The sequence below is a fragment of the Podarcis raffonei genome, chromosome 4 (genome assembly GCF_027172205.1).
Source record: "Podarcis raffonei isolate rPodRaf1 chromosome 4, rPodRaf1.pri, whole genome shotgun sequence".
NCBI classification, from domain to species: Eukaryota; Metazoa; Chordata; class Lepidosauria; order Squamata; family Lacertidae; genus Podarcis; species Podarcis raffonei.
Genome location: NC_070605.1, coordinates 79,786,226 through 79,799,961, shown reverse-complemented (window position 1 = coordinate 79,799,961; position 13,736 = coordinate 79,786,226). Strand labels below are relative to the sequence as shown.

Here is a 13,736-nt window from a genome sequence, read left to right as displayed (position 1 = left end):
ATTTTCTAATTACCTAACTTTAACATAATGGAAACAGCTAACGAGAACACAGCACATAACACTCTGTACATAACTGAACATATCAACATTTCTTAGATATAACATTTTAAATGTAGTTGCCAGAAAGAGGTTCTACAAACATATTCTTCGAGAACATGGAGCAACAGTATAATTAATTTATTTTTTAAGTATTCCTATGCTGAAAGGAAACACGGATACTGTTTCCTGCCTCAGAAAGGATTCATGCGTCTATCCGGGAGGCAGTGTTTCTACGCCCTCTTCTGGTTAGATGTAAATCTGTTTTGAATGTCAAATCTGGAAGTATAGCAGAAGTAGAGTTTCTGGTTTCTCCAATCTTTTTTCTGCGTTTCCACATGAGTTTGCATTCTTTAAAAAATAAGGTCCCCATTAAAATTTGTCAGTATTTTAGTGTAGTTTTCTCCATATATATTGCTGTTGTTGTTAGCATCCATCTGTCTTGAGAGAAAATGGAGGACACCTCCAGGGGTGAAGTCAAACGGCTGTGTTAGTAGCACCCAAGTGACTTCCCCAATATGGAGGTCCAGGGCTGCCCAGTCGATGAGAACCCCCTCTGATGTGGTCCAAAGCAATACATTTGGCACCAGCTTGGCTGCAGTTGCTTGGCGTAAAAGGCACCATCCAACTGTCTTAGGGACTCTACTCTGGATTTGTGTAGGGTTTACTCCTTAGCCTTTTCTTCTCCTGAAGATATACTGCAAGGTAGTGGAGGTTTAGGATCAGTTTTCCTTCTCCTAGATGGGCTACCTTCCCAGGTTGACAAGCCCCATCTGCCCCTCACTTCCCTCTACAGCCCGTGCAGAAACCGCTTCTTGACCGTTTGATCCACTGTTGGTTTCATCCGCTCAATCTGCCGGAGGCAGTCTTTGAATGCAGAGGAAGTCCCTAAGTCACTGAGGGTTTGAGATCCATAGGCTACCCTCACCTGGTTTAGCTGGTATACAGTGGTACCTCGGGTTACAGTCGCTTCAGGTTACATATGCTTCAGGTTACAGACTCCACTAACCCAGAAATAGTGCTTCAGGTTAAGAACTTTGCTTCAGGATGAGAACAGAAATTGCGCGGCAGTGGCGCAGCAGGAGGCCCCATTAGCTAAAGTGGTACCTCAGGTTAAGAACAGTTTCAGGTTAAGAACGGACCTCCGGAACAAATTACGTTCTTAACCCGAGATACCACTGTATATTGTTAAATGCAATTTTGCCTCATATACATGCTTTTGCAACAAAAACAATGCCTTTCTGTTTGTTGTTTTCAGTAATACATTATTATTATTATTATTACAGTCGTACCTTGGTTTACAAACAGCTTAGTTCTCAAACATTTTGGCTCCCGAACTCCGCAAACCTGGAAGTGACTGTTTTGGTTTGCAAACTATTTTTGGAAGCCGAACGTCCAATGGGGATTTTGCAGCTTCCAGTTGGCTTTACCCCTGTGCATACATTTTTGTACACATTAATTGGGTGGAGAAGTGCACTGCAAAATTCAGAGAAGTTTGGATTACTAAGGATATGTTGTGTTTCAGTTCGCACATCATTTCAAGGAGTGTGAGTTAGGGAGGTATGCAAACTAAGCCATTTTTCTCCCTGTCCCTTTCTATGAGGCAGTTTATATGCTTTGTAGGAACAGTGACTGGAAAAAGTCCTAACTTCAGTGTGGAATGAAGGAAGGAGGGGAGTGGCTTTGGCTAGGTACAAAGGGAGGGGTGGGTGGTTTTGAGAGGGGGTAGGGGGTAGGGGTAGGTGGAATTGGCAAGCAAAGCCAGCAGGGGCACAGCCCCTAATATAATACGTTTGTTTTCTTTAGGGTGGTTCTTTAATTCCATGCTTTCTCTGATTCCTAGGACGATAATTGCATGTTACACAGATAAATTACAGCTGTTGCCAATCTGTGTCAATTATGCAGTCTAATCGCTGTGGATAAAACAAGTCACAGTGCACAATATTGCTATATAAATAGATAAGCAAGCCATTTCTACCTAGATTTCTACCACCTGCTGGAAATGGTGAAACCTCAAATAAGTTTCAGCCCAAAAGATAGCGGTTAGTCTCCTATGAATGAAACACAAACATAAGAGCAAACACACAAATAAGCACAACTGTATCATTTTGCATGCAGCGCAAACAAAGTAATACTCATCTGCCGATGCAGGAATAGATTTCTCATTATCAAAAAACAAGGATAAGTGGTATAAACATGGGCTGTATTATTATATGCAGGGAGTATCACAGCACTGACCGTACTTCCACATCCAGCACTGAAAAGCCAGCACACTGAAGATTTGGGCTGAGTTTGTAGGTGCACGTTCACCACTTGAATAAATGTAATCTGAAGTGATGCCTTGCTTCTGTCAAAGACCCATCACCAAAGCCAACCAATCACATCCCTGACGAAGCTATCATGTCACCTAATACAGCTTCATCACCTAATATTTTAATGATTTAACACAGTCTATTCATTCACATGATGAGGCAGAATGAAACCCATGGCATTTGCAACTCTGCTGTACATTATATCTGTATTTCTTCTAGCAGAATGGGCAGAAGATGGGTATGCAACAACAATGTGCTGTTACGGCACAGATAGCTAATGGTATTTTTAGGTTGTATAGGCAGGAACATTGTTCCTGTGACTCAGTAAGCAATAGTAGTACCTTGGGACTGGCATGGTCTCATTTGGAATGCTGTGAACAATTCTGGGAGCTTACCAGAATCTTGCAGATGAAGTCTGTCAACATACTGCTTGGATAAGGAGGTCTGCTTTGGATTAATTCTGTGTCTGTATTTGCTGCAGCTTCTGCTGAAGCTTAAACCAGTTAAGAGATAATCACTTCTAATATTCTCCTGTTTATCATCAGAAGTCAAATCAGGAATAGCCAATTTCTGTATTGCCTTGGGCTACTCTGTTCTACAAACAATGTTTTGTGGAACAAAAGCATATTTTGCTGCACAAGCTGAACCACTTGTGAATAGTCACATTGCACAATGAAGATGCTACCCTCTATCAGGAATGGGTTTCTAACTGTGGGACACTTGCACTCAGGTATAGGATGACATACAAATGTCTACATTTACATATTACATGTAAAATAAAAAAGAGGTGTAACATCAATTGTCACCATCAATTGCATTTATGTACTCCCACAGAAGTTACAACACTCCAAAATACAACCATCACAAAACTATTAAAACTTCTAAAATACATATTTAGAAAATGAAGAATATAGTTCAGCAGACAGTGATGCTAAAATTGTTAATTCCTTTTATGTCCCAATAGTTCATACAACACATGGATCTTCAGTTGACACCAAAAAGTTTTTAACATGGAGGAAAGCACATTTCCCCAGGAGGAACTGGGGCACCACCACTAGGAAGGCCCTCCCTTGCATAACAAAAACTGTCCCCTTACTCCTGTAGACTCAGTCACAGCGAACCCTAATCTCACCTGGGAGTGATCTGTCTATGACAGGGGGTGACACTCACCACCTTGGCACTGGATCACTCCCAGTCTGCTCTGTACTGAAGACCAATTGAGAGTATGACCTGCAACATGTGCTTGACCCGTGATGCATTGAGGCAGATCCACAGTTATCTTGATGACCATGAAGTCCAGAGCCAGACCAGATAAGGTGGACTCCGCTTCTACATTTAAGACTCCCGGGATTATTGTTCAAGGGTTCTCCAAAACCACAGGATTGACAGTACACCAATAAAATGTCCTTCTGGCACAACAGCAAGTGGAGATTCACATCTTGTTCCCAGACAGGTTGGTTTCCTAGTGAGGAATGTGGAATTTCTATGGATGACTACAAACTGCACACACACCCTTCCAACCTATGTGCTTCCCCAAGAACCCAAGCAGGCAAAGTTGAATCAAATCAGATCCACTCGGGTGTCAGTAACGTCTACTAAAAACAGCACCAGGTGGGAGAGCAGATAGACATGCAAGAAATACGGTATAATATATATTTTACACCTCAAACTTGAAAACAACTTTGTTTTCCTTATAAATAAAACCTTGGATTAAACCTTTCATCACGTCTTATTTAGAATTTGGTAGTGGCACCAATAGCCTCAATCAGAAGCCAGAGCTAACCCATGAACTTGTAAGCTGCCTGCTCTTTAAATTATGCCATTTAATACAATGGCTCTGAGGTAAAGTTGGCATAAAGATGGCTTGTGAATAATGCCTTTCCTTCTCTAACATCAGTTAGACTAGGAATATCACCCACAAATGTAGAGGACCTGTTATGTGTGTCTCCACAACATTTCTTTTTTGATGCGTGGGGCAGGAGCTGTTTTGCATACTCTTTCAGTGCCTCTAATCCTGCAAAATATAATGTGTTAGATTCCAGTCCTGAGGAGGGTGGGAAGACGCATTTAAACACGATTATGAGCGCATGAATTGGGAATTCAGCCTTTCAGCTGTGGAATGCCATTAAATGCAATGGGAAAGCTCTGGTGTAAAGTTTTACTATAAATTCACTGCATTGCCTGATGTTCAGCAGTTCTCCACATCAAACCGCACAGCAATGTTCTGAGAATTTAAAGAAACGGAAAGAGCAAGAGAGAGAAAGCACCTAGCTTAGTGTTCCTGACAGGCACTTAATCTCTTTCCCCTTCGTACAAAGTATTCCCATTCCAGCAGGGAGAGTCAATAAATGAACAAAAGACACATGGCTGCAGATACCTCTGTGTGGGGCCAGAACTAAGGCAGGGTAGAAATACAGTCCCGCGGTGTGGGGTGAAAGCTAGCGCAGAAAAGAATCTGGGAGATCGGGGATGGAGCCTGGAGGAATTGGGTGGATTTAAGGTGGAGCCAAGGCTGGAATTTGATAGATCAGCATCAGTTCCAAATTGAAACCTGGCACTATCTAACAAATTTTTGGCAGAATCTGGCAGAATCATGCAGGGTGAGTCTTATCATGAGTCATACTGAACAATGCAGTACTGCTAGCAGATGGTGTGCTGTCCCTATACTGCCTGCAGGGCCATCCTCCTATAATTCATGGGTGACATCTTACACTATTGCTACTGCCTCCTGCCTGCCCACTGCTGCTGCTACCAATTGTCTCTCCTCCTTTCTAGTTGTCTGGGCAGTCCCAGCATGAATCTGAGAAGGGGATAATTTGCAGCGCTTTGAAGTATGGTTTCCAAATTCCTTTAAACTTTTAGAGTATGTGCTCACTCACAGCACCTCATTCTAAGGAAGGGATAAAACATGTAATAAGTAAATACTCCCTCCCCTTTTACTGGTTTTCTGCAAAACGTTTAACTTCTATAAAAGGCCGTTCATCCCTAGCTACCTAGGGACATCCTAAACTGCAACTCTGGTAGCAAACTGAAACACGTGAGGCAGCTGTACCAAAACACAAGGGTTCCTGACTGGTCTTAGCCCTAGTAGCTTCTGAGTAATCACAATTTATGGAAGTTAAGGCTACCAGTGGCTTACTAACCATGATGAATATGCTCTACCATTGGAGACAGCGTGTCCCTGTATATCACCTGCTGGGAATCAGAACTGGGGAAGAGTTCCTTTGCATTCAGGCCCTGCTTGTGGACTTTTCATTGGCATCTGGTTGGCCAATGTGAGAGCAGGATGCTGGACTTTTCTGATGTCATCCTTAAATAGGATATAAAGGTTTCTAATATATAATTAAATGTCGTAGGAAGTGCATGCACACGTTGCAAGCTTTCTATATGCAATGCAGATGTGTGTGACAATTATGTGGGTTTCTCACTGTATGTGCATGTGCTTGTTGGCGGTGGGAACCAAGACCCCATATATGTGGAATTGTCACACACAATGATCCTACAGGCTGCTTCTCATTATTTCCTACCTAGGATTTTTTTCCACACAATAATGTGTAATATAGTCTTTAGCAGAGAACCATTTTTAACAAATGACAGAGGGCACATTTCATTATGTGTCTTGGATTTTGATATCCTAGGTAAAGGTACCCCTGACCATTAGGTCCAGTTGTGCTCATCTCGCTTTACTGGCCGAGGGAGCCGGTGTACAGCTGGTACAGCTGGTCATGTGGCCAGCGTGACTAAGCCGCTTCTGGCGAACCAGAGCAGCGCACGGAAACGCCGTTTACCTTCCCGCCAGAGCAGTTCCTATTTATCTACTTGCACTTTGACGTGCTTTCGAACTGCTAGGTTGGCAGGAGGAGGAGGAGGAGGAGTTTGGATTTGATATCCCGCCTTTCACTCCCTTTAAGGAGTCTCAAAGCGGCTAACATTCTCCTTTTCCTTCCTCCCCCACAACAAACACTCTGTGAGGTGAGTGGGGCTGAGAGACTTCAGAGAAGCGTGACTAGCCCAAGGTCACCCAGCAGCTGCATGTGGAGGAGCGGAGATGCGAACCCGGTTCCCCAGATTATGAGACTACCGCTCTTAACCACTACACCACACTGGCAGGGACCGAGGAATGGGAACTCACCCCAGCGCGGGGATTCGAACCGCCAACCTTCTGATCGGCAAGTCCTAGGCTCAGTGGTTTAACCCACAGCGCCACCCGCATCCTACTTTTGTGCAAATCTATACTTGCTTGCAATGCTATAAAAAAAAATTAGAAGTGTAATTGTTCCAGAAATTAATGTGTTGAAAAGGATATCCTTTGGAATCTTAGTTTTACAGTTCAGTCCTATACATATCTACACTCTCAGTAAGCAAGTCACATTGTTTTCAGTGGGGCTTACTTCCTTAAAAGTGTGTACAGGATTGTAGTCTTAGATTCTTGGTTCTTGCTTGCTACTTCCCAAACATATTGTTGAAAATGCTATCACCAGCTATTCACTGTTTGCCTCAGCGATACCATAGCAACCACCACATGACCTGCTGCAAACACACCACAGTTGTTAGAGCTTCGCTCAAGAAGCTTCTGGCCAATGATGCACTCTCTTTGAAGTAATCCAGATTTAGAGATATTTCATGTTGTTTTAAGATGCACCGATCCTACCAGCCAATTTTGCCGTGTGGCAATAAATACCTTCAGCAAAAGTGGGACAAAGCGACGTACGAAGAACACAAGAGAAAGGTAAGTGTGGCGGCGCTCTTATAACATCGCAAGCTGCTTCGTGCGCAAAGCCAAACTTGTTGAGAGGAAATGCCTTTGCATTTCTGCCAAGGACATAACAATTAGCCACCGCTCAGCTGTTTTAGTATGCACTGTACATTGCTCCCTCTTGACTCCCCTCCACACTTTAAACCAAAGAATTGCTACCATGCCAAGAATTTATTTACAAAGAAACGGTCCAATCTCAAAATCATTCCAAGAAAAATTAATAAGCATTTCACGCAAACGCTGTGGGCCACTTCCTACATTCCTTTAATTTCCGTAACGAAAAGGGATTGCATTTATCAATGGTTTTTATCAATGGGTGTTCTTTTATTGCACAAATATAGATCTGGGGGCTCCCCCAAGCTATGAGTCCTCAGGGGAAAGTAAAACTCATACCACTATTCTTCTGTTACAAATTATACAGCCACACACGCACAAAGGTTAATTAGTGTCAGAAAACCTACATGAGAACTAACCATTGGAGAAATGTTAGCTTTCTAGAGTTTATAGTTTTTGGGTGATAGCCAACATTTGTCATACTCAGAGCAGACCCACTGAAATCAATGAACTCCTTGGATATCACCCTTTGTAATATTTTTTTGCTGTAAACTGATATAAACAGAAGGAAATATGTCATTGAGTTTGGCACTCAAGGTGAAAATTAACCTTTTTGATTTAGGGCTTTTCCTTTGCTCAATATGGATGGCTTTTGCATTTAGATTATAACATCTCCCTCTTTTTTTCAAAGTTCAGAGGTGAAGGCTGGTCCCTGGGTAGTCAAATAAGTAGGTTGCTCTGGCGCTATCGTTTATTTGTGCTAATCTTTCTGTTTGTTTGTTTTTGGCATTGCACCATCGTTTATAATTTCTACACATCCCCCCCCCCACCTGCTGACTAGATGGTTAAGTAGGACGTTGCATTTTTCTACCCCTCTCATAACACTAGCAACTCAAGGACAGCCAAAGAAGAGAAGAAGAGTTTGGATTTGATATCCCGCCTTTCACTCCCTTTAAAGAGTCTCAAAGCGGCTAACATTCTCCTTTCCCTTCCTCCCCCACAACAAACACTCTGTGAAGTGAGTGGGGCTGAGAGACTTCAAAGAAGTGTGACTAGTCCAAGGTCACCCAGCAGCTGCATGTGGAGGAGCGGAGACGTGAACCCAGTTCCCCAGATTACGAGACTACCGCTCTTAACCACTACACCACACTGGCTCTCAAAGAAGCTGAATGTTGTAAGATTCGGGACAGGTAAAAGAAAGAGCTAATTCACAGAGCACATAGTTAAATGATGGAAGTTGCTTCCACAGGAGACAGTGATGGCCACCATTGGATGGCTTTGAAAGAGGACTATCGATGGCCATGTCTGCTATGCTCTACCTCCACAGTTGGAGGCAGTAGTGCTCTTGTGCTCATGTTCTGCTTCTGGGTTTTTCTACAGACATCTGGTTGGCCACTGTGAAAACAGGGTGCTAGACATGGGTCATTGGCCTGATTCAGCAAGCTGTTCTTATGTGGATCCGTCTTCATGTCTGATATTTGTACTTACTTATGGGGTCATTGTCATAATAGAATCAATCAGCAAAGATTACGGAGAGGGCATAGTGTACAATGGCTTTGCCGCTTAAATCACTAAAGAAATTCCCTTCTATTCTATAGGCACATTTAAAGAATAAAAACCAGGAGTGTTTTGTTTTCCACTGCAGATTCAGACTACCAAACCTGTGGTGGACACCTCTACTCCTCGAACATATGGCCATCTTCATTTGAAGTTAAGAAAACTTAAGGTATGTTGCTGCTTTGATTTTTTAATGAAGTTTAGTAGTAGTAGCAGTAGTAGTAGTAGTAGTAGTAGTTGTTGTTGTTGTTGTTGTTGTTATTTTATACAAAAAAGGTCTCAAAGTGACATAAGATAAAATATGAACAGGTAAAATGAATTCAAAACCAGAATCTTTAAAAGAATGTACAATACAAAATTCCTACAATGCTCACAGGTAAAGGTAAAGGGACCCCTGACCATTAGGTCCAGTCGTGGCCAACTCTGGGGTTGCGACGCTCATCTCACTTTATTGGCCGAGGGAGCCAGCGTACAGCTGCCGGGTCATGTGGCCTGCATGACTAAGCCACTTCTGGCGAACCAGAGCAGCACACGGAAATGCTGTTTACCTTCCTGCAGGAGCGGTACCTATTTACCTACTTGCACTTTGACATACTTTTGAACTGCTAAGTTGGCAGGAGCAGGGATCGAGCAACGAGAGCTCACCCCGTCGCGCGGATTCGAACTTCCGACCTTCTGATCGGCAAGTCCTAGGCTCTGTGGTTTAACCCACAGCGCCACCCACGTCCCACAACGCTCATAGAACAACACAATAAGAAGCACACCCCACTAAAAGATGAGAAACACACTATAGACTAACTTAACTACCAAAGGCCTGAGTAAAAAACAACAACCCGAGGGACTCTAGTTAACTGACTACTGTTGGAAGCAGGATACTGAATGAGATGGGTCTTTGGTATGATTTAAGAACGCAGTTTTTATTTCCCCTCCCCCTTATTAACCCTGATAACTTTAATAGTGTTCTGCATTACTTAAGACTCAAGTTCAGTAAGTTCTAAGTGTGTACAGAGCTCATATACTTTTGAAATTCATCCTGAAATATTGCATTTCTACCGTCATATTCCACAGCATGCAAAATTACAAGCGTGAAGGGAGTGGGGGAATCAAGTGCTGTAGCTGTCCTTGGTTAGAGAGGATGTATGGAACATAATTCATTTCCCTAAGTATCCCCCTGTATTTTAAGCTGGAGAAGGACCGCCTGTCAATCATCGAGAGGGAGAACCGTTTGCTGCTAGAGAAGATGTCTTGTATCATGAGGACCAAAGGAAGAATTGATAACAAAAATGAGTATGAGGCCAAAAGGTACGGCTTGTAATCAAACTGGTATAAGGCTATCCAGTTACATTAACAGCATTGACCATGGCACTTAATAACCTACGCTTTAATGACCTGTATAATAAGAAGAAGCTCTGGGGCTGTTTTACAAGCATGCTTTCTTTCAGATGTTTGTGTAAAGGCCACTTCAGCTGCCATTCCTGGGGCGTGGGGAGTTTTGACAATTTAATCATCCAAAGAAAGGGGTCTTCAAACATAGAAAATGTTAGAAAGTGACACTAAGCTTTTTTCCTTTTTTAAAAAACTTTTTAAACCACAAAGGTGTTTTTTTAAATGTGCATAGTCCAAAAACAGAGCAGGATGGTAAATGTATTGGTAGAGAAGGGGAACCAACGAAAGGGTGCAGTTAGATTCAGTACTAACTTGGGACTAATACAGCAGTTGTTCTAGCCCAATATTATACAGTGTCTCCTACCTGTGCACAAAATTTTATAAACAGTTAAAAAATAAAAATAAACTGAGATTTTGGATTGTTCCCTGTTGAGACCTCCAATAGTATAAAAGTGTATTAACCAATAACATATTCCAAGTGATGATTGGGATATGTCACAATATCTATATGATATCCAACTGTGGATAGGCACACAGAGGCTGGTTGTTGGCTGTCCAGAGATTTCCTTACGGCAAGGAACAATCTCATATCAAACTTCTGGTACACAAGCAGCAGAACTCAGAGTGAACCACATCAATTTGACAACAAGCAAGAGACAGGGGAGCCATGATATAATTTTCCCTTAAGGAGAATGCTAGGCAGAATTTTTGAATCCATTATCCGGGGTGGGTGGGGTTTTTCTTAGTGGAAGAAATTGTACTATATATAATACTATCTTTCTTATAAAACATATACTCAATTACTTATTATAAATTGGTTTGGTAAGGCAAACCATAATATGCTGCTCATAATATATTAGTACTCTGTTTATACATGTATGTACGTATATGGTATTTATGTCTGTGTTTTTTCGATTGTACTAATCTTCGTTTTCTTCTGCACATGAAGCATTGTAGCTGCCAAGAATATCTATAGGTGTATTTCCCCTCCATGCTGTGGATAGAGTCATTATTTCAACAGTATATAATACCGCCCCCCCCTTTAGCTTAAATAGAGAAATACGAGAACGAGAATTTCGAAAAGTAAGCCAGGAGAATCATGCCATCCTGGAAAGAATTATGAACTGCAAACCTCAGTATACGGTCCAAAAGTGGAATGAAGAGTGGCAAAAGGCTGAAAACTACATGAACAGTATTGCAAGATATCCTCGTGGGTTGTGCAAGTTGCAGGATCAAAAGGTAAGTCCAGTTTTAAAATATGAACACATTTCTTCAGTTTGGTGGGTCCATATCTCCTGGTCTTCTGTTTCCAGATTAAACAAATAATCAATTGATTAAACGTTACAGAATCATACCACAGGTCAAATTTCTGAGCCAATTTAATTAAGCTAGAAAGGATGGATCATAGGTAGGAAAAATGCACATGGATCCAAATCTGTTTGCAAGAATATTGTCTACATAATTTCATAGACACAACTCCACTTAACAGTTGGTTCAGTATTATGAACTACATTTTGCATGTGCGTGGAAACAGCATTTGCTTCCAGTATCAATTTTTGCTTAGCCTTGTTATTATTTCTACTGTTGGGCCAATTAATATGGCAGTTTGCAGAAGCTAACTGATAGGCAGTGTTGAGATTTTAAATGATGCAAGATGAAGCTCACACTGTTGACTAGAGGAAATAGGACACAGAAATATATTACGCTCAAAACTCCATGCATATGCACCAGAGCATCAGAAAACTATTTTTCTGAACAAAATGAGTACATACATGGATTAAAAATCTGCAAACTCTACCTACACCAAAGGGTATTTCAATGTTCTTAGGTAGCTGCAATGTTTCAAACTTTCTGGATGTCCTATGATCATATTATAAAGTAGTTGTGTTCTGTGTTATAAATGAAACACTGCTAGGAATTTATTTTTGTTTTCCAATGTATTTCTTATCAATAAATATTTGGCATGGCACAAGCAAATTTTTTCCCCTGAAAATAAAAGTTTGAGAACTAATGCCCTACATCTTAGAGTTACAGTTTGCACATACACTTTTCTCCTTAGTCAGAGGAAGAACGTTTATCTTTCTAACTCCTGCTTTTTTTCTTTCTGCTGAAGTATACCATTAGCACCAAAATGAGAGTCCATTTGCCTTCCCCATCCCTCTAAGGTCAGCTTTTATGTTCTTGAGTAATGCTTTCAGGTCTGGCTTCAAAGATCAGCCGAAGCAATTTTTTAGACGTTGGAGAAAAGGAAAGGCACCTTCCCCTAAGAAGGATTTAAGCCTGTTATCTTCATGCAACAAATGGAGATTTAAATGCAACACATAAGAAACGAATTTCAAGTTGCAAAGCTGCCATCTATCTTACATTTATCACAAATTGCAAAACGTCTTGAAACTCAAATTCTTCAGCCCATGAATCACTGCTTTTACAAGAAAACTAAACTAGTAATCCCCACACCTCAGGTGTAAATACCATATATTTCAATTCAGATTGCAATGGCATGTGCTTTGAGAAAACAGGTCTGAGCAACAAAAATGATAAAGAAAAGCTCAGTGCAAGATATAGCCTAATGTGACGTCTAAAGGGCAAATAAAGAGAACAATTTATTGATTTAAATTCCTTGGTGTTTAATACATTGGTGTTTTGTTTTGTTTTACAGTTGTGATTAATAATATTTTGTTCTTAGAGTTTAAAGGGTCTAGTAGTTTAGCATTTTTTGCAGCAGTCGTATAAAAATCTACCTAAAAATATTCATCTAAAAATATTCATTCTAGTAAACATGAATTTATCATTTATTTGTCCCTCCATAGGAACTAAAATTAAAGAAAACAACAGCAGAAAGAGACAGAAAGAACAAAAGAGATCTGAAAGATAGGTGTGTGACAAACAAAGCAGAGGAACCAGAGGAAGAAGAACTGATTCATCAAATAAAAAAACCAAGTAATGATCACCAAAGAGAAAATCCAGTAGAAAAAGTGTGATTCCATGCATTAAGATGACACTCTGGATAATGGATATTGCTAAACGGAAGACCTGATATAAGGGGATGCATAATTAAGAAATTATCTTGGTTATAGTAAGGGTAGATATTAGAATCTTTATTTGTAATAAGTTCTAGACATTCTTCTTAGATATAGCATATACATAGCTGTCAACTTACAGATTTGAAAATAAGGGACCAGCAGCCTTGAAAATAAGGGACCAGCGGCCAAAATAAGGGACCTGCAGCCTCACCTGTTCCAGGCACTCCAGTCTTCCTGTCCTCCTGCAGTCTGGTCAAACTCATGCTGGTAGCTTCGAGAACACTGTCCAACCAACTTTGTAACCAGAGGTTCAACTGAATAGAATCTGAATCACATGCACCACAAGGCCTATGCAGCCTCAACTTAAGATGGCTCCCCGGCCTGGCTTTGCACTGCAAAGTTTGCAGCAGCACGTGCAACAAAATGGCGTCCAGTATTCAAAAACCCCCTCAGCTTGCATTAACTAGCCACACACAAGGCATGCAAGCTCCACCCCCAGTCGTTCTTACGACTTCTTATTGGGTGAGCAACACAGCCAAGCAACACAGTTGGAGCCTCCCTCCTCCCTGGCCGGCAGGGAGGGAGGGAGAGGAGCTGCTTCCTTTGAAATTT

At 41.3% G+C, this 13,736-nt stretch overlaps 2 protein-coding genes across 2 annotated transcripts in view; one reads left to right on the top strand and one right to left on the bottom strand.

Annotated features, from left to right (window-relative positions):
• Positions 1 to 13,736, bottom strand: part of RASA3 (RAS p21 protein activator 3) — a 147,716-nt gene that overhangs the window by 131,552 nt on the left and 2,428 nt on the right. The window lies entirely within an intron of this gene.
• Positions 6,818 to 13,238, top strand: CFAP97D2 (CFAP97 domain containing 2). The gene is made up of 5 exons (XM_053384335.1): positions 6,818 to 7,077; positions 8,804 to 8,884; positions 9,899 to 10,017; positions 11,148 to 11,340; positions 12,912 to 13,238. The coding sequence occupies exons 1-5, from the start codon at positions 6,985 to 6,987 to the stop codon at positions 13,080 to 13,082; spliced, it is 657 nt and encodes a 218-aa protein (XP_053240310.1). The 5' UTR covers positions 6,818 to 6,984; the 3' UTR covers positions 13,083 to 13,238.